Here is a 20,340-nt window from a genome sequence, read left to right as displayed (position 1 = left end):
AGTGAAGGGTGATATAAATGTGGAACGTTTTGGGTTTGAGCACCCACATCTCGCTCTCCTAATTTCTGTTTTTAATTCTATATCTATTACCACTCTTTATTTCTTATGTGAGACTATCGAATTGGAGGTTAAGACTGATAGACGGTGTATCCCCACCGCAATGTGGGTCCTATAACCGCAGTTACCTCCAAAACCTAGGATACATTTTATAATCCTACGTTGTAGCTTGTACCCTAGGATCTTTTTAAAAATATACAGCCTATTTTGTTTAATTTTAATGTGTTTTGTTTATGGAGTAAAAATTTATGGTTATAATATAATTAATTAATGGTTGAGATTTGCTGTTTTTAATGGAATCCTTCCTCATTATTTTATTTACTTATTTAAATGTAATTATTCACTTTCATTAATATACATATAGTGTAGGCGCTACTCGTTCAGTCATATTGTATGTGGTTTGATGACTTTGTATTTGAATTTCGCGCAAAGCTACACAAGGACTATCTGTACTAACAGTCCCTAATTTAGCAGTGTAAGACTAGAGGAAAGACAGCAAGACATCACCCCCCCCCTCAACTCCGGAGCTACTTTTTTACCAACGATTAGTGGGATTGACACTAACGCCCGTACGATTGAAAGGGAGAGTAGATAGGGCTAGAATATCAAAGCAACTTTTTTTTTTCTATCCTTTCCTTCGTGGATTCTTGTGAAACTGAACTACGATTTTGTTAATGAAGTTTGTCCTTAATAAATTTGAAAATAAATTTAACAAAGAACCTTCTCGTTAGTTTCACGAGTCGTACAATTTTACGCCATTTCTGTTTTCTAGGCCTAATACTGAAGTAAAAATGGAAATAAATGTGGTGAGTTAATACTGAATTATACCAGCCTTTAAACCCTTATTCAGACGCATTGATGTGCATTATCTGCTTGTTGTTTTGTTTTCGTTTTCAGATGTTTAAATATTTAGCTTCTAGTTAACGTACCCGTTCGGGAAACAGGGAAGATACAGGCATATGCCACTCACCAAAGGAACCCTAAGAGTACACGCCTGGTTTAGTCACAATTGGTCCATTAATTCGTCAGTTATAGGCGGACACGCGCACAGCGAGACTTGTCGAATGATGGTTTATACAAGCTAACGCTGATAACAACTGCAGTCCTCTTCTTTCCATCACGTTATGAACTTGTTTCCACTGTCAATTGATAGTTCTAATTTTAACGCTACATGTAAACGGGACCCAAAAAGGAAACAGTTTTTACCTCCCAGTCTTTACAAACGCTTACCCTGTTTTAACTTTTATTCAGCGCCTCAAGGTGTGGCTGGTTTATTCAACATTGCCTAGGGCACTAACTCGTTCCTAAAATTTTAAATTTTCCTTTCTTCGGAGGTATTGGTAACCCAGTAACCTTGTTTTAACACTTAAGTGCCACCTGTTGGAATTTCACTTTCAGTTATGAGCAATAATTGCGGCTTTTCTCTTCGGATGTTTACCTAAGCGTGGCCGCAGGTGAGGGGAACTGTACTCTGGGCACGCGACAGTAACTAACCTTGGGACACAAACTACTTAACTGGAGCAGGGACGCGCCAAAGTGGGCCACGGGCGATTCACAGACCTTACTCAGCTGCGGAGTTGTTCGAGCGATCAGTTTCAGTGAAAGCAAGTTAACATCGAGACCGCGTGTACGCAGAATGCTTTCTCAGGTAGGTGGACCGTGTGTACGTACTAGGAAGTTCTCGGGAGTTGTTAGGTGAACGAACCGACGCGGGGGTCTCATCAAGATTGTTGTCGATAGATAATGTACATTTCCTAACGTAAAATCTTCCTCGTTTAAAATTAAGGTAGATTAAAGCAAAACATTATCTAACATATATAAGTGTGTGTGTATGTTAGAAGAGCATTCGCGCTTTAACACTTCTACGAAAAGTGGGGCCTAATAGGCCTCAGAGCAACTTGAAAGGTTATTAATATTAGGCTAATAAATTTGTATTTAAATGAAATTGCCATTTCATTTGATTTCATTTCATTAAATATCATTTAAATTTCATTTAAATACAAAATTACTAGCCTAATATTAATAACTTTTCAAGTTGCTCTGGGGCCTATTAGGCCCCACTTTTTGTAGGAGTGTTAAACGATACTGTAAACTGTAGCGAGTCATTGAAGTTATGTGTACACGTATAGCTTACAGAGAATTAAATTGTCACTGGAAGATTTTTATACAAAGTAGATTTTGTGAAAAATTCCATTTTGTCTGTTGATTTTTTTAAAGTAAATTTAAAACCTTTGTAAAATAATTTGATGATGTATTTTGGTCATCTTGCACGAGTCTTCTGAACTGTTTGTTAACTGGTAGATTATCAAACGTTAGTAAATCAAATATACTGTATGTGTTGAAGATATAGCGTGATTGTTTGTTTATTACATTATGTCATTAGTATATCAGAAACCCAACGGATTTCTTGTATCGGTTTTTAAGGTTGAAATTTATAATTTACTGATGTTTTGAAACTGCCTTTACTTCCAGAACTTTAACATATATTTCACGTTTACTCAGTAGGAACGTTTTGTGACCGCTTTATAAGGTGTAGTTAGAAAACTGGCCTATATAAGGTACATCTGTGTCAGTCCACCCTTCGTATAACTGTGTGTTCGTCATGTAAAGTTCTTTAGTAAAGTGTTACACACAATGAATTCGGTCGCAGATTTAATCTGTTACCAGTTGTAACGAATGTAGTCTACGTGATGACCTGACGTATTACTTCTATCAGAATGTAAACTCTGTTAGTTTCTTTTTTCTAGCTGTGTTAACACGAATCCGCCGATTTCTATGAATTTATCTTTTATTAACGCAAACAATCAATTCTTTACCGTGCCAGACTTTAAGTCAGAGAATAATTAGGTTTAAACCGGTTAAGCGGCGAGGTTAAATATAGCTGAATTTGTACAAATAAAAGTAAGAAAACAACAAAATATATTTGAGTGAAATTACTCAAAAAACATCAGTCAGAAATAAAACACAAGAACTGGATACAAAAACTTAATTTTATATTACTAATGTATCGTATCAAAATGATATAAAAGTTGTAATATCAATGAATTTTACCGTAAAGTAACTCGTCTTGTGTTGTATGAACAATGACGTGTGCGGCGTCAGTTGGGAAAAGTTAAAACTTAAAATGTGAAACGAAATTGTAGTTATACTGTTTAAATCAATAAGTATAAAACGAAAACTAGTCTGTGAAGAGATAATTAAATAACCTGAGGAAAATTTCACTTAAAATCATTTGAAGAGGCCTAAATTAAGAAAGTATTGTAATTAAAATCATCTGAAGAAATGCAAGGAAAAAAATTTCTAGCCAAATTTTCCGTTTATTTCTTTCAGCAAAAGTTTTGAAGTTAAATTTGACTAGCCTCGTTTAATGTAGGATGGGTTACACCAACGTAAACTGTTATATTTCATGTTGTTGTGAGAAAGCTTATTCTAAGAGAATGTGTTTTCTCTTTGTTGAAAATATCAGAAACAAATAAACTAACGAGATGAAATGTTTGAAAGTAATTTTCTACTTATACAAACACTTTCTAGTTCAGAGTTGTATTGAACTAAAACGAAGTTTTTATTGTCAGTTATGGTATATTATTTTTAAGCATAATTATACGACAAAACGTAACATACTTAATAATTATAAAACCAAATATAACAAACCTGATAATTATGTGACAAATTGTAATAGGCCTAATAATTATATGCAAAATTGTAACAGGCCCAATAATTGCAACAGGAAATGTAGTAGACCTAATGGAACTAGTTAGTTTGATATCAGCAAGTGAAAGGAAATAGGTTAGGTTACGTGGTTTCCATTTCAAACGTATTTAATGGAAGGAAAAAATATCTAGTGTGGTTAATACTTTTTTACCTTATCTATATATATTTTTATTTATACTTTAACGTCGAGTATTTTACGTTTATTTTGATAATTTATTTGTGATATTAATTATGGTCAGTTACAAAGAACATAAACGTAGTTTATCAATACGATTAAACCAACTTCAAGTTACCTACGTCAACATGTGAAAAAGGGCTATACATGAAGTATATTTGGGTTTTAAAGACAATTGAAACACACATTATAATTTCTATTTGTCTTTGGAAAAGTTTTAATAGTTCAAGGTTTAAGGTCCGTATTTCGTGGGACATTGTTTGTTTGTTTGTTTTGAATTTCACGCAAAGCTACTCGAGGGCTATCTGCGCTAGCCGTCCCTAATTCAGCGGTGCAAGACTAGAGGGAAGACAGCTAGTCATCACCACCCACTGCCAACTCTTGGGCTGCTCTTTTACCAACAAATAGGGGGATTGACCGTAACATTATAACGCCCCCACGGCTGAAAGGGTGTGCATGTTTGGTGTGACAGGGATTCAAACCCGCGACCCTCGGAGTACAAGTCAAGTGCCTTAACCACCTGGCCATGTCGGGTCCCGTGGAGCATATCAATATAAAAGAAGAAGATAACTGAGGCTGCCACACTTGTCAAATGCATTAATCATCGTGTCCATACTTATGATTACAGATACGTTCGTACGTGATATGCGTAGAGCGAACAACAGCCGATAAATATGAAACGTAAGTTCATCTAATTTATATATCAGAGGGGTCAGAGGTTGAAGTTACTTACGTGAAAGCTAGAATGTCTAACTTTACGGTCATCAGACTTCACAGTTTATGAAAGAAACAATGTTTATCGTAAAAAGTCAAAGTCACAAATGATGAAATTCATGAGTCAAAGTCCGTATCGCATGTATATTAAATCATTTGTTTGCTTGTACATTAAGCTCGGCATGGCCAAGCGTGTTGAGTCGTGTGACTCGTAATCTGAGAGTCGCGGGTTTGAATCCAGGTCGCACCAAACATGCTCGCCCTCTCAGCCGTGAGGTCGTTATAATGTAACGGTCAATCCCACTATTCGTTGGTAAAAGAGTAGCCCAAGAGTTGGCGGTGGGTGGTGATGACTAGCTGCCTTCCCTCTAGTCTTACACTGTCAAATTAGGGACGGCTAACGCAGATAGCCCTCGAGTAGCTTTGCGCGAAATTCAAAACAAACAAACAAGCCTGTACGTTAATTACATCGGGCTGTTGCATATGAAATATCGGTATTTTAAAAGAAAACGTAAAATAAGTATTTTTTTGTTATTTAATTTATTTAATCAAAATAAGCTCCTTTAGACTCAATGCACTTCTGCCAACGAGTTGTAAGTTTATAAATGTCATATTTAAAGATTTGGACGTCCTTTAATTCAATGAAGTATTCGAAGGCACTTTTGATTTTCAAACCTTTTTTTTCCTTTAAAAATGTCCAAATGTTTAAAAATGTGGTAATCTCTAGGGGAAAAATCTGGTGAATATGGTGGATGAGGTAAATTTTCGTAGTGAAGTTCGTTTAGTTTTTGGACAGTAACATGTAAGACAGGAGGCCTAGTACTGTCATAAAACATTATGGGGAGGCCTAGCACTGTCATGAAGCATTATGGATCAGCTACGAGTTACTATCACTAGATGTTTCCGTGACAACTTTGATGCGTTATTTCACGTTCACAGTAACATTTCTCTGTTGTGATTGATTATTTTGGGTGTAAGAATGAATTTACGATAATGTGTTTCTTTCAGACATTAAAAATCGAGTTTCCAATTTGCACATGAAAACCCAACATTTCCGATGCAAAAGTGAAAATTTATCCAAATACACACAGTCGCTCAGTGATACGTCTGTAGGCTTACGACGCTAAAATTAGGTTTTTGATACCCGGGTGGGCAGAGCACAGATGTCCCATTGCATATCTACGTGCTTTAGATTTACATAGGATTGAATGCATATTAAAAAAAAAAAACTTAAAGTTTTTAATCAACCAGTCACGTGACTATGAAGCCGAAGTAAGGATGTGGTTGGGTGGAAACACCAGAATTACATTTTGACATTGTTTAACGTGGTGTGATGACTATGGTTGTAACGCCGTAGAGAGGTTCAGAAATCGTTTTGATATAACGATGCTCGGTATTTGTATATACACTTGGTATTATCCTATATTGAGAGTTTTAAAATTAAATGTAAGCGATAGTTATGTATATAGACTGTTAAGTATTACACTTTTACAGGCTACACAACTAATTAACCCTCAGCAAATATGCTGTCTTCCAGCGATAGAAACTGAGTTTCGATACCTGTTGTGGGGACAGCACAGACAACCCTTTATGTAGCTTTTTGCAAACAAACACAAACAATTTCTCGCTTCTACAAGATACAAAACCAGTTTCTTATTTGAATACATGGCAGAATTACCTTGTCTATAAATTACCCGGGAGTGTTTCGTTCACATACAAGCCAGTATGAAATTATTTTAGAGCTACATATTATATATATATATACACACTATACAACTTTTCTCATAATTTCCTGTTTATTTGTAGTAAAACAACAAGAAACTGTGTGAATGTTAGATATTGTAGTTTAATTATCTGTTTTATTTACTAGACTGTTTTTATTATTTAAATAACATGAACTGATCTGTGTAGGTATAATGTTACAATATAATGTGAATTAAGAGGTGTTAGATTATAATACAGTGTGGAGCCGAAGGTGTTAGATTATAATACAGTGTGGAGCCGGAGGTGTTAGATTATAATACAGTGTGGAGCCGGAGGTGTTAGATTATAATACAGTGTGGAGCCGGAGGTGTTAGATTATAATACAGTGTGGAGCCGGAGGTGTTAGATTATAATACAGTGTGGAGCCGGAGGTGTTAGATTATAACACAGTGTGGAGCCGGAGGTGTTAGATTATAATACAGTGTGGAGCCGGAGGTGTTAGATTATAATATAGTGGGGAGCCGGAGGTGTTAAATTACAATATAATGTGAAGTTGGAGGTGTTAGATTATAATACAGTGTGGAGCCGGAGGTGTTAGATTATAATACAGTGTGGAGCCGGAGGTGTTAGATTATAATATAGTGTGGAGCCGGAGGTGTTAGATTATAATATAGTGTGGAGCCGGAGGTGTTAAATTACAATATAATGTGAAGTTGGAGGTGTTAGATTATAATATAGTGTGGAGCCGGAGGTGTTAGATTATAATACAGTGTGGAGCCGGAGGTGTTAGATTATAATACAGTGTGGAGTCGGAGGTGTTAGATTAGAAAATAATATGGAGCCGGAGGTGTTAGATTATAATATAATGTGAAGCTGAAGATGTTAGATTACAGAATAATGTTTAGCATCCAGCATTATTTCATAACTTAACACCTCCGGCTCCACATTATTTTGTAACCTACAGCTTTTTTCTATTCTACCTAATTAGTTTTTACTACATTTCCAGATCCAACTTAAGATGCCAGTAAGCTTCTTTTTTGCGCTTGGATCACACAAAGTTCTGATAAAACGAAGTTACCAGCACATAATGTCTCATATAACAGCTTAACAAATGTAACGCCATTACTAACCAGTTCATTAAAATACAAAAGAAGAACGGAACTAAGGAGCAGGTTCAACCGTGTCTGATACTTACGTTACATTTAGTATATTGAGTTGTTCCAATGGGTATTTACTCTACAACATTCAGTTTTGGAGCAAATGATTTGTTACGTATTTAAAACGTTATGGATAAGTTATCGTTTGCTTATTTATAAAGCATGTGTTCAAGGGAAATATAAGTTAATGCTCTGTAGCTCTGTTTCTTGTCGAACACAAAGCTATACAATGAGCTCTCGGTGCTGTGTCCGCAAGAGGTATTGAAATTTGAATTTTTAGTGTTGCACACCTTTAAAGTTATCGCAAAACCACTTGGTGGCATGCCTTATTATTTGTTTGTTTCAGAGAAAAGACACATTGGGAGACATGCTCTATAGAAAAACCTATAAAAAATTACAAATTGAATCAACCATTGTGTGGTTGTGTTGGAAAAATGAAAGCAAAATCTGTTGTTCTTTGTCTTTCTATTAATGAAGTAGACATTTTCTTTAAAGTCCAGGCATTCACTCAGTAATTTATCGTTTTATAAATAGCTTACCTAAGAAAATGCTCTGGTTATTAAGAACCATATTAACATCAGCTTTCTCGACAGCTTCACTCTAATTATCCTGAAAAAATCCTAACCCTAAAAATTAGACATTTTCTCCAATATTGGTAATTTTTTTATTTTAAACATTTCAACATTCTAGTGTGAGCGTTTTGTTTGGCTGTTTTGATATTGTTGTGGTTTTGAATTAAGCACAAAGCTATACAATAGGCTATCTGTGCTCTGCCCACCAGGGTGGCTGTTTTGAATTTCGCGCAAAGTTACATGAGGGCTATTTGCGTTAGCCGTCCCTAATTTAGGCGGTGTACGACCAGAGGGAAGGCATTTAGTCATCACCATTTACCGCCAACTCTTTTGCAAACGAATAGTGGGATTAATCTTAAGAATATAACATCCTCACGGCTGAAAGGGCGAGCGTGTTTGGTGTAACGAAGATTCGAACCCTTGACCCTCAGATTGCGAGTCGAGCGTCCTAACCATCCGGCATGCCGGGACAGAGCATTTTGTTATTTACAAAGGTTTGAATGTGGTATCTCGTTATATTTTTTCATGTAAGTTCGTCAAATTAGCTTAAACTCTTATAAGTTTACAAAAATCAACATTGAAATTCTTGTTAATTTGTTATAGCACTTTAAAATATATTTGTAGCAACTAAATTACTTCCTTGATGAAATGTCATTATATAGCCGTTTACCACACATATTTTTAATATTCTTCCAAACAAAAATAATTTTGCCCTCTACCGTCCATTTCCACGAATAGCTTCTCTTCTTTAAAGGATTTAGAGTGCTTTTTCTTCTTCCCTATCCTCCATCTTTTCTCTTTGTTTTTAAATTGCGACATATCGTTTTCTTTGTGGGACAACAAATCGATGAAAATGAATGAAGTTAGAACCAGTTTTACACGTTCGGTAAGTGAGTGATATTGCATTCTTTTTTTTAATGTTACCTTCATAAATAATATCATTATAAAGTTTTAGGTGCTTAAATAATTCCCAACATGTCCAGCAGCTTAGGGCGTTAGACTCGTAATCTGAGGGTTGCGGGTTCGAATCCCTGTCACATCAAACATGCTCGCCCTTTCAGCCGTGGGGGCGTTATAATGTTACGGTTAACCCCACTATTCGTTGGTAAAAGAGTAGCCCAAGAGTTGGCGGTGGGTGGTGATGACTAGCTGCCTTCCCTTTAGTCTAACACTTCTAAATTAGGGATGACTAGCGCAGATAGCCCTCGTGTAGCTTTGTGCGAAATTCAAAACAAACAAACAGGAATTTTGTAACTGTTCTTATTTCGCATGTTTCCATATCCATTTTTGTTCGTTAAAGGCTTTCGTTTTCAAACTTTTCACTCTCACCAATTTCAGCTACTCCCAGTGGTAAAGCGATATGTCGGCGGACTTATACCGCTAGAAACCTGGTTTCGATACGCTGTAGCTTTGCGCTTAACTATAAAGAAATCCTCAAATTTGCAGTTCACGTTCGTTGGAAATGGGTTTAATTTTCTCTTTATTTCTTTGTTTGTTTTAAAGCAAAACCACATTGGGGTTTTCTGCTGTGCTCACCGCAGGGAATCGAAGCCGGATTTTAACATTGTAAGATCGTAGATTTACCGCCCTCCCATTGGGAGACCTTTTCTCAGTACATATTTAAATTCTAACGTTGATCGAGCAACGTAGAGAAGTGTCTCTTTCTGTGACTACTTGAAACTTCTAACTGAATAACATTACACGAAATATGATTACCTTAAATACAATAATCACTTAGACTCAGTTTTGTTTTCGTCTCTCTCTGTGGACAAGATGAATATTGTTGATACATTTCAAGTTTTGCATACTTAACTGTTCCTTTATCTCTTACCTTTATCGAAGAACTTAGCAAGATTACCATCGTTTTATCTTTCACATTTATATAAAATACCCATCATGCAACCGTATCCTTTCACTGTTCAAGTATTTATTATTTATTTATTATTATTATTTATTATTATTACTTATTATTATTATTTTATTATTATTATTATTATTATTATTTCTTAAAAATAAATTTTCTGAATCATCATGTTTCATGGCTACAATGTATATAAAACATGTGTAATGAACATATGCTATTTTCTTCAATACTTCTGATTATAAAATCTCCATACGTCTCAATAAGACTATAGAATATGAAATATTTTAAGGACACGTCATCAAACGTGACACCGAGCTGTTAGAGTAACCCTTACGTGTTTTTTCGCGTTACTTATAACCTGCTTGACTCGGCCAAGAATGCTAACATTCATTTATAGTTTCAATAGGCGTGATTAATATTCACAGATGAAAAGAAAACAAAAAGGCTTTCAGGATCATATTTCAAATAAGACAAAAACATTTTAAAACATTTTAAAAATTACTGTTTGCACACACAAACAGACACCCATACAGTCCAAGAATTTATATGCGTTTTAATAAAATAAACAAAAGATTTGTTAAAAGCTAGGAAATTTATTATCCCTCCACATCACAAGTTTCGATTCAAACGAGTTTACTACATTAAGAAAGGTGAACAGCTTTTGAAAATATGTGACATATTTTAGGCTTAACTGTTTACTTGTGTTTACTTTGCGCCTTTCTTGATATCTGTTCAGTCTTCCAAGTTACTTTCGTTCCTCATCAAACAAAGTTAATTGATTGCCCATTATAAAAAAATATACATATTTATTTTATTTTACCTTTGGACCCACCCCAGTGATTCAGCAGTAAGCTTAAGGACTAAATTTCGGAGTTCAGTCCTTGTAGCGAGCACAGACCAGCCAGCCAGTAATCCTCGGACTACAGACATTTTTCATGCTATAACTGCCTCAACAGTAAAATACATATGTCAGTCTTCATTTCATTTTCATTTTTACTTCGTGTATCACTCCTTCTTCATTCTGTTTAACATGAACTGGTTAAGTTCGTGACAACGTCTCACTTCGTTGCGACAGATTTGACCCTTCAGTGGTCTTAAAATTCATAATATTTAGACTGGTTCCTCTTTCAGATCTAGGTGTGTAGTTAAACATATTTCGTTGAGAATTTAAGGTCGTCTTGAAAAACGAGTTTTTCGTGTAAGTAAAAGAATTGGGTTTCCTCTGTGTCACCACTGGGTAATAACACGACACAGTATGACAGACAAAAGACGTTTTCTGTTGATAATTATATAATTATTCATATTGTTTACAAAAAAATTATTTTATACTTTTTTGTGCTCTTTCGTTGTTGTTTTTTTTTTCAAATTTGAATTGACTAAACGTTTCTCATGTCACGAGAAGTTGTAAATTATTATTATCATTCCCAATATTAAAATATCCATTTATTTCATCAAAGTTAATGCTATTTTGACCAGAACTCAGGGTTTGGTTTATTTTGAATTTCATACAAAGCTACACGAGGGCTATATGCGCCAGCCGTTCCTAATTTAGCAGTGTAAGACTAGAGGGAAGGCAGCTAGTCATCACCACGCACCGTCAACTCTCGTGTGTTTTTTTCTTATAGCAAAGCCACATCGGGCTCTCTGCTGAGCCCACCGAGAGGAATCGAACTCCTGATTTTAGCGTTGTAAATCTGTAGACTTACCGCTGTACTAGCTGGGGGGCCACTAACTCCTAGGCTACTCTTTTACCAACGAATACTGGGATTGATCGACACATTATAACGCCCCCACGGCTGAAAGGACGAGCATGTTTGGTGTGACGGGGATTTAAACCCACGACCGTCGGATTACGAGTAGAGTGCCACCTGTGCATGTCGGGCCTCAGTAATTAGAGAAACAAAGTCTTACAAAATCCTAAAGAAAAAACGTGAACTTGACGAATACAGAATAACGTAAGTTCGATTCCCCTCGGTGAACTCAGCAGGTAACCCGATGTGGACTTGCTATAAGAAAAACACACAGAATAATATTTTGATGGAGTTCACCTACTCTGTCCTCACGTACTTTCTAATAATTTTAACTTTCGAAAGAATTTTCTGAAAAGTATATTATCAACCTCTTCACAGACGATGGAGTTAAGAGCACTAAAGTCACGTTCTATAACCAGAGGCGTAGCTAGGGTTTTCAGCACCCGGGGCAAAGTCAGATTTCAGTTCCCCTCGTTACACAATTTTCCTAATTATGTAACATCAATTTGGCGCCCCCAACCCCCGATGCTGCGCCCGGGGACAGATGACCCCCCAACCCCAGCTACGCCACTGTCTTTAACTGTCACTAAACGCATGTACGGTTAAGCTAGGAAAAAAAAATGGCCGACGCATATTGCTTATCATAGTCTCAACTTTCCCTTATAACAATCTCAGATACTTTTATGAACACTTAATTTGGGCTTTCGAAGTTTTCAAAATCTACTATAGTTTTAATTTAGCCAACAATTATCGTTATTAAAGTATAGAACCAGGGAATAGTGTAACAGCCAAGTGTTTTATTAGTTATTCTGATTCTGACGTCAGTAGGCTTAGCTCACCAATGTTTGAAGTTGTTACAATGATTTTCACACAAAATGTTGTATTTTAACTTGGGGAGTGCAGTAGTAGTGTGTTTTACTAACTTTAACAAGTGATGTCAGTCGAGACAACTGACCAAGTCAGGCTAGAACTACTGACTTCATAGTGACTGATATTCATTAATATTGTGTAATAAAGAGGAAACAATTAATTAAAAAATTGAAAAAATAAGTGTGTGTGGATAACAATGTAACAAAGTACAGAAACATAGCAGAGACCAATACATAAAACCACACAGTGTGTGTGTGGATAACAATGTAACAAAGTACAGAAACATAGCAGAGACCAATACATAAAACCACACAGTGTGTGTGTGGATAACAATGTAACAAAGTACAGAAACACAGAAGGGACCAATACACAAAACCACACAGTGTGTGTGTGGATAACAATGTAACAAAGTACAGAAACACAGAAGGGACCAATACACAAAACCACACAGTGTGTGTGTGGATAACAATGTAACAAAGTACAGAAACACAGAAGGGACCAATACACAAAACCACACAGTGTGTGTGTGGATAACAATGTAACAAAGTACAGAAACACAGTAGGGACCAATACATAAAACCACACAGTGTGTGTGTGGATAACAATGTAACAAAGTACAGAAACATAGTAGGGACCAATACATAAAACCACACAGTGTGTGTGTGGATAACAATGTAACAAAGTACAGAAACACAGTAGGGACCAATACACAAAACCACACAGTGTGTGTGTGGATAACAATGTAACAAAGTACAGAAACACAGAAGGGACCAATACACAAAACCACACAGTGTGTGTGTGTGGATAACAATGTAACAAAGTACAGAAACATAGTAGGGACCAATACATAAAACCACACAGTGTGTGTGTGGATAACAATGTAACAAAGTACAGAAACACAGTAGGGACCAATACATAAAACCACACAGTGTGTGTGTATGGATAACAATGTAACAAAGTACAGAAACATAGTAGGGACCAATACATAAAACCACACAGTGTGTGTGTGGATAACAATGTAACAAAGTACAGAAACACAGTAGGGACCAATACACAAAACCACACAGTGTGTGTGTGGATAACAATGTAACAAAGTACAGAAACACAGTAGGGACCAATACACAAAACCACACAGTGTGTGTGTGTGTGGATAACAATGTAACAAAGTACAGAAACACAGAAGGGACCAATACACAAAACCACACAGTGTGTGTGTGGATAACAATGTAACAAAGTAGGGACCAATACACAAAACCACACAGTGTGTGTGTGGATAACAAGGTAACAAAGTACAGAAACACAGTAGGGACCAATACACAAAACCACACAGTGTGTGTGTGGATAACAAGGTAACAAAGTACAGAAACACAGTAGGGACCAATACATAAAATCACACAGAAATCACTGCATAAGTAGCCAATGGGTCAATGTTACTATATTTTTTTTATAACATTATTCTGTTTAAGTGTTTTCATTCAAATAAAAGGAGTTCAACATCTGGTTGTAGGTTAAAGTTTTTATTGTTCAAATTAGACTAGTTGTGTGGGAATTTTTGTATTGAACCTACATTGTTTTTTCACTTCTTAACATTAAAATCCCTACCTCATCCGTATTTCTTCCATTTTTTATTACATGTACAAAAGCAAAGCAATTTATTGTTTAAAGTTTATAGAAAGTGTTCTCTATTTTATCGCTTGTACACTCGAATCCAAACAAATCAAACACGATGAATTATAAGTTAATTCCAGCAAACATGTTACTTTATGAGTAAACTTATATAAATAAATTATAATTGTGTCCGAAGAGAATATATTCAGTAAACATCTAATGCGGATGATAACTTGGTGTACACCGAAGGGAATCGAACCCCTGATTTTAGCTTGTAAATCTGAATATTTACCTCTGTCCCAGTGGGGGATTTATGTGGCTGGTTGTTTGTTTGTAATTAATTACAAAGCTATACAATGTGCTATCTGTACCTTGCCCATCACGAATCTCGATACCCGTTTTCTAACTGTATAAGTCCGAAGACACTGCTTTGCCACTGTCGTTTTATGTGGATTCTAAACATAGTGCCACCATTTAGAGTCTAGACCAATAGATAATTTAACCCTGATTGTGGTTTAATGTCATATAAATTGCTGTAAGTAATACAAGAATTCCACAATGGTTACTCGTAAATACACGTCTTATGATAATTCTAAAAACTTGTGATTGTAAGCAAAGAAGAACGTATAACAGTGAGTTGTAGCGGAAGACGTGTTAATATACAGGGTGGCCCGTAAGTCTCTACCCATCCATATATCTTATGTATCTGTGTGGGCCCGGCATGGCCAAGCATGTTAAGGCGTGCGACTCGTAATCTGAGGGTCGCGGGTTCGCATCCCGATAGCGCCAAACATCCTCGCCCTTTCAGCCGTGGGAGCGTTATAACGTTACGGTGAATCCCACTATTCGTCGGTAAAAGAGTAGCCCAAGAGTAGGCGTTGGGTGGTGATGACTAGCTGCCTTCCCTCTAGACTTACACTGCTAAATTAGGGACGGCTAGCACAGATAACCCTCGAGTAGTTTTACGCGAAATTAAAAACAAAAACAAACACATCTGTGTGGTGTCCCTCATTCTCGCTGCATAATATTATGCGACGCCATGTTCTGTGACATTTTCCTCAGCATAGCAGGGGTTATTTTCCAAATGCCGCGGTAACAGCTGCCTTCAACTCATCATTAGTATTATTGAATATAACAATAACATATGGATGGGTAGGGACTTACGGGCCACTCTGTAGACGTACCAGATATTGCCAGGTGAAAACTGACGAAATGTTTCTGGTTGTTTATTATTCATGCGACTTAATTATTACATTTTTTAGCTGAAAAGTTTTTCTATTTGAAAACCTGGATTCCCCCTATTTATTCGTATGCTTTTATTTTAGTTAGTATATTAAGCTAAGTATTACAAATGTTGAAAAAATGGCCTATGTTATTCTTTACAGTTTGCGCGTCATCTTAAGATGAATCACATATTTTACTACAATATTCAAAGTCGAAGGAGGATTTGACCTTTACTACAATAAATGTTGTAAACCTATGATGAAAAAATATTATTAGGCGTTACCCCTAACCAATTCATGTATTGGGCGTGAGCTACAGGGTTCGTCTAGTTAAAGTGCTTTGTAATTCTTCGAAGTACTTATCTAGAAGGGATTTTTTTTTTCCTTTAACCACGTAGTAAAGTTTGAGGACTGTTAAGAAAATGGCTACATCAAATGTCATTGATCGATGTAACTGTCAAAGCTGGAGAAAAGTAAAACGTTTAATTTATTTCACTAAGTTTAAGTTAGGAAACATTTTGCTGCAGACTTGAATATTATTACGCGTATTAGGATACAGGTGTGAATTTAGTGTTTTTTGGAACCAGTTTAAAAGCGCCTCATAAAAAGCTTCTTAAAAATTATAAAAACAAAACATCTCTTTGTAGGTATGAGGACAAGGTAGCTTACTGGATGGAATGAAACAGAGGTTTGTTATAAATGGAGCTCAGTCAAAATGGATTAATGTCATAAGTGGGGTATCTCAAGGGTCATTGTTAGGACCTTTAGTATTTTTAATTTGACATATATGAAGAAATGTTCAATAAATTATTTATATTTATGGATGATACCAAGATTCCGGGTACTACTGACAGTGAAGAGAAAGATTCTGATTCACGAAAGTATTTAGATTACTTTGCGAATTGTACGATTAAATAGTAGGTGGATTTTGATTTTAATAAATGCAAGGTGATTCATGTGGGTTATCATAATTTGAATTATAAATGTAATTTTTCTGGAAATAGCCTTAATGGCGTTGTGATGGAAAAGGATCTCGGTATAATAGTAGATCAGTCTCTTAAGCCGTCCAACAAATGTGCTGTCGCTAATGGGAGGGCAAGTAATATTTCAAACTGTATCTACAGAAACACTGATTACATATCTAAAACTGTTACGATTTTATTATAAAGGTCATTAGTTAGGCCACATTTGGACAGGTTAAAATCTCTGAAGTTGTTTTCTCTTACGAAACGTTCCCCCAAGTGGACAGCGGTAAGTTTATGGCCTAGCAAAGCTATGATCCGGAGTACAATTCCCCATGGCGGACACAGTAGGTAGGTCAATGTGATTTTGAATTAAAACAAACAAACAAACTCTTGAGAAAAAGAAACGTTACAGTAAATCTAAAAGAAACGTTACAGTGAATCTAAAAGAAACGTTAGAGTAAATCTAACTGAAATATTTAAACTTAATAAGAAGATTGATAATGTTGATGATTAATCTACTTAATGGTGAAAATGATAGGACAAGGGACACACAGTTAAAACAGCTTTATTGTTATAAAGTGTGGTTGGTCTTTAGGATGGGTTGCCTTGTTATAAAGGGTGGTTGGTCTTTAGGATGGGTTGCCTTGTTATAAAGGGTGGTTGGTCTTTAGGATGGGTTGCCTTGTTATAAAGGGTGGTTGGTCTTTAGGATGGGTTGCCTTATTATAAAGGGTGGTTGGTCTTTAGGATGGGTTGCCTTGTTATAAAGGGTGGTTGGTCTTTAGAATGGGTTGCCTTATTATAAAGGGTGGTTGGTCTTTAGGATGGGTTGCCTTGTTATAAAGGGTGGTTGATCTTTAGGATGGTTTGCCTTGTTATAAAGGGTGGTTAGTCTTTAGGATTGGTTGCCTTATTATAAAGGGTGGTTGGTCTTTAGGATGGGTTGCCTTCAAATCTGTTCGATGCACTTAATTTAAGGGATTTTAAGGAAAGGCCTGATAAATATTTGGTTAGAGCTCTCTTTGGGTGTTTAATTTATATTTCATAGTTTAGTTTAGTGGATGAGATAGCCTGGATGCACAAACAGGTCTTTTGTTGACCATAAATTATGTATGTATTTATATGTATAAACAAACCTGAGGTTTTTAAATTACTGTGAATACAAGCTTCACTGAATATTTTCGTGCAATCCTTTCAATGTTGTTTGGCATGGCCAGGTGGTTAACGCACTCGACTCGTAATCTGAGGGTTGGGGGTTAGAATCTCTTTCACACCAAACATTCTCGCCCATTCAGCCGTGGAGGTATTATAATGTGACGTACAATCCCACTATCCATTGGTGAAAGAGTAGTCCAAGAGTTGGCGGTGGGTGGTGATGACTAGCTGCCTTCCCTCTAATCTCACACTGCAAAATTAGGGACGGCTAGCGCAGATAGCCCTCCAGTAGCTTTGCGTGAAATTCAAAACAAACCAAACTAAATTAATGCGACGACAAAACCTTAATGCCCAGAACAGATTCCCCTTGGCCTTCTGATAATAATTTATTCTGAGAGAGAGAAAAGAGAAAAGTTGTTTAATGAAAGCTTAACTTTTACAAAACTGAAAATAGGTTAAAAAATCTAAATCGCTACTTTAATTGTGATGTCAAGTGATTTGCTTTGATTTGCTTCCAGCGTTTCACTTATGTTTTAGCGCCATCTACTAACATTATTGTTTTAAATAAGTTAAACACGCCAGGAATTTTTGACATGTCTTTCTGTTCAGATTTAGTAACCACGTTTTGTTCTGAAAGAGATTATTCAGATCAAAGTTATATACTTGACTTATCTACACTTTGGATACTTTCCAATAATATTCAGTTGTCATAAAAAAAAACCGATAATTTCTAAGAGGGTATACAAGTCTTCAAACTGTTATTTTAAAACTTAAAAAAGTAAAAATTATTTGTGACTGAATTATAGGATTTTTCTTAATGGAGTTGGTTTACATACTTTTCAAAATAATGATGAATTTAAACATTCTATATTACAACCATGTAATACCGATCCTCCAGTAGCATAGCAGTATGTCTGGGAACTTAAACGCTAGAAACCGGGTTTCGATACCTGTGGTGGACAGAGCACAGGTAACCCATTGCATAGTGTTACGCTTAATTACAAATAAACAAAAACCTCAGAGGTGCGATCCAATCTGAATGTTGCAGGTTAGAATCCCCGTTCCTCTAAAAATGCTCGCCCTTTGAAGTTTGGAGGCGTTATAATGTGACGGTCGATCTCATTATTCGTTGGTAAAGGAATAGCTCAAGAGTTAACAGTGTGGTTGATTATTAACCGCCTTCCCTCTAGTGTTAAACTGCTAAATTAAGGATGGCTCGTGAAAAAAGCTCTCGTGTAGCTTTGCGCGAAATTCAAACCAAACCAAACCTTAAAAGTGCGACAATAGATTTATTAGTTTTAGTTAACTGAAAGCAGACCTAATACTTGATATTAAGGGTGTCATTAAACATTTTGTAGCTTGTAAGTATACTTATTACGTATTGATTCAAGTAATAATATGTCTGTTCTAGGGTTAAACGTAGGTTATCTATTGTTGTGCAACGAATTTCGAAGAGTAATATTTTAAGTTGTTGTACACCTGTACAAAATAACCTTATTACAATATTTATTGTTATAAGATTATATTAGAATTGACAGCCGGTTTCTCGACAAACAAATGTGTCATCCTGAAGATGACCTGGAAAGGTCGAAACGATATTCTCTGCTTTATTTGTAAAAACGTTAATACCCACACCAGGCGTCCTGAGATACATTTTTTTTTCTTTAAGTGGGCCGAGCATGGCCAGGTGGGTTAAGGCGTTCGACTCGTAATCCGAGGGTCACGGGTTCAAATACCCATCACACCAAAGATGCTCGCCCTTTCAGGGGGCATTACAATGTGACGATCAACCCCACTATTCGTTGGTAAAAGAGTAGCCCAAGAGTTGGCGGTGAGTGGTGATGACTAGCTGCCTTTCTTCTAGTCTTACACTGCTAAATTAGGGACAACTAGGGCAGATAGCCCTCGTGTAGCTTTGTGCGAAATTCATAAAACAAACAAAAAACTTTAAGTGGGTTTCTCTTCAAAAAACGTGTCATCTATAACAAAATAAAAACAAATTATTATATTGTAAATGGTTAGTTGTAGCTTGCAGTAGTTTCTATAAATGTTCTTGCTGAATTTTTACCTTTTCTAGATAATAACTTAAGTTACTTATCGCAAAATAATCATAAAGCCAATATTTTACTTCAGTACGTGTACTTTGGATGGTTTGTTTGTTTTTATTTCGCGCAAAGCTACACGAGGGATATCTGTGCTAGCCGTCCCTAATTTAAAAGGAAGTCAGCTAATCATCCCCACCCATCTCTAACTCTTGGGCTACTCTTTTGCTCTCGAATAGTAAGATTGATCGTCACATTATAACGCCCCCACAGCTGAAAGGGCGAGCATGTTTGGTGTGACGAGGATTTGAACCCGAGACTCTGAGATTACGAGTCGAGCGCCTTAACTACCTGGCCATGCGGGGCTCCGGTTGTATCGTACCTTGAAAGTAGATCTCGCAAGATATCGTGTTATTCATACATGTGAAATGGTGATACGTTAGAAAGTGTTTTAAACGGCTTTTAAGAGTAATAGTAAGAGAAACTCTCTTCATCAATGTAATAACTTAATGAAACTAGCTCTATGATCAGTCTTTTACTGAAATTGCTGGTTAATCAAAATTCGACTTTCGGATACACATCAAACCTATTACCATTGGTGGTGTACCTGGCATGGCCAGGTTGTTAAAGCGCTCGACTCGCAATATGAGAGTTGTGGGGTCGAATCCCCGCAACACAAAATATTCTTGCCCTTTCAACCGTGGGGGCGTTATAATATGACGGTTCCCACTATTCGTTGGTGAAAGAGTAGCTCAAGAGTTGGCGTTGGGTA

General features: G+C 36.3%; 1 protein-coding gene across 1 annotated transcript in view; it reads left to right on the top strand.

The window, feature by feature from the left end:
* Positions 1–1,184: 1,184 nt before the first annotated feature.
* LOC143246554 (uncharacterized) overlaps positions 1,185–20,340 on the top strand; it is a 49,899-nt gene continuing 30,743 nt past the window's right edge. Inside the window, exon 1 of the mRNA XM_076493450.1 lies at positions 1,185–1,705. Within this exon, the coding sequence (XP_076349565.1) occupies positions 1,694–1,705 (12 nt within the window). The 5' untranslated portion in view covers positions 1,185–1,693. The remainder of the gene's footprint in view (positions 1,706–20,340) is intronic.

Source organism: Tachypleus tridentatus, chromosome 3 (genome assembly GCF_004210375.1).
Source record: "Tachypleus tridentatus isolate NWPU-2018 chromosome 3, ASM421037v1, whole genome shotgun sequence".
In the NCBI taxonomy this organism is placed as follows: Eukaryota; Metazoa; Arthropoda; class Merostomata; order Xiphosura; family Limulidae; genus Tachypleus; species Tachypleus tridentatus.
Note: the sequence above shows the minus strand (reverse complement) of the source record. Positions and strands in the feature narration are given on the sequence as shown.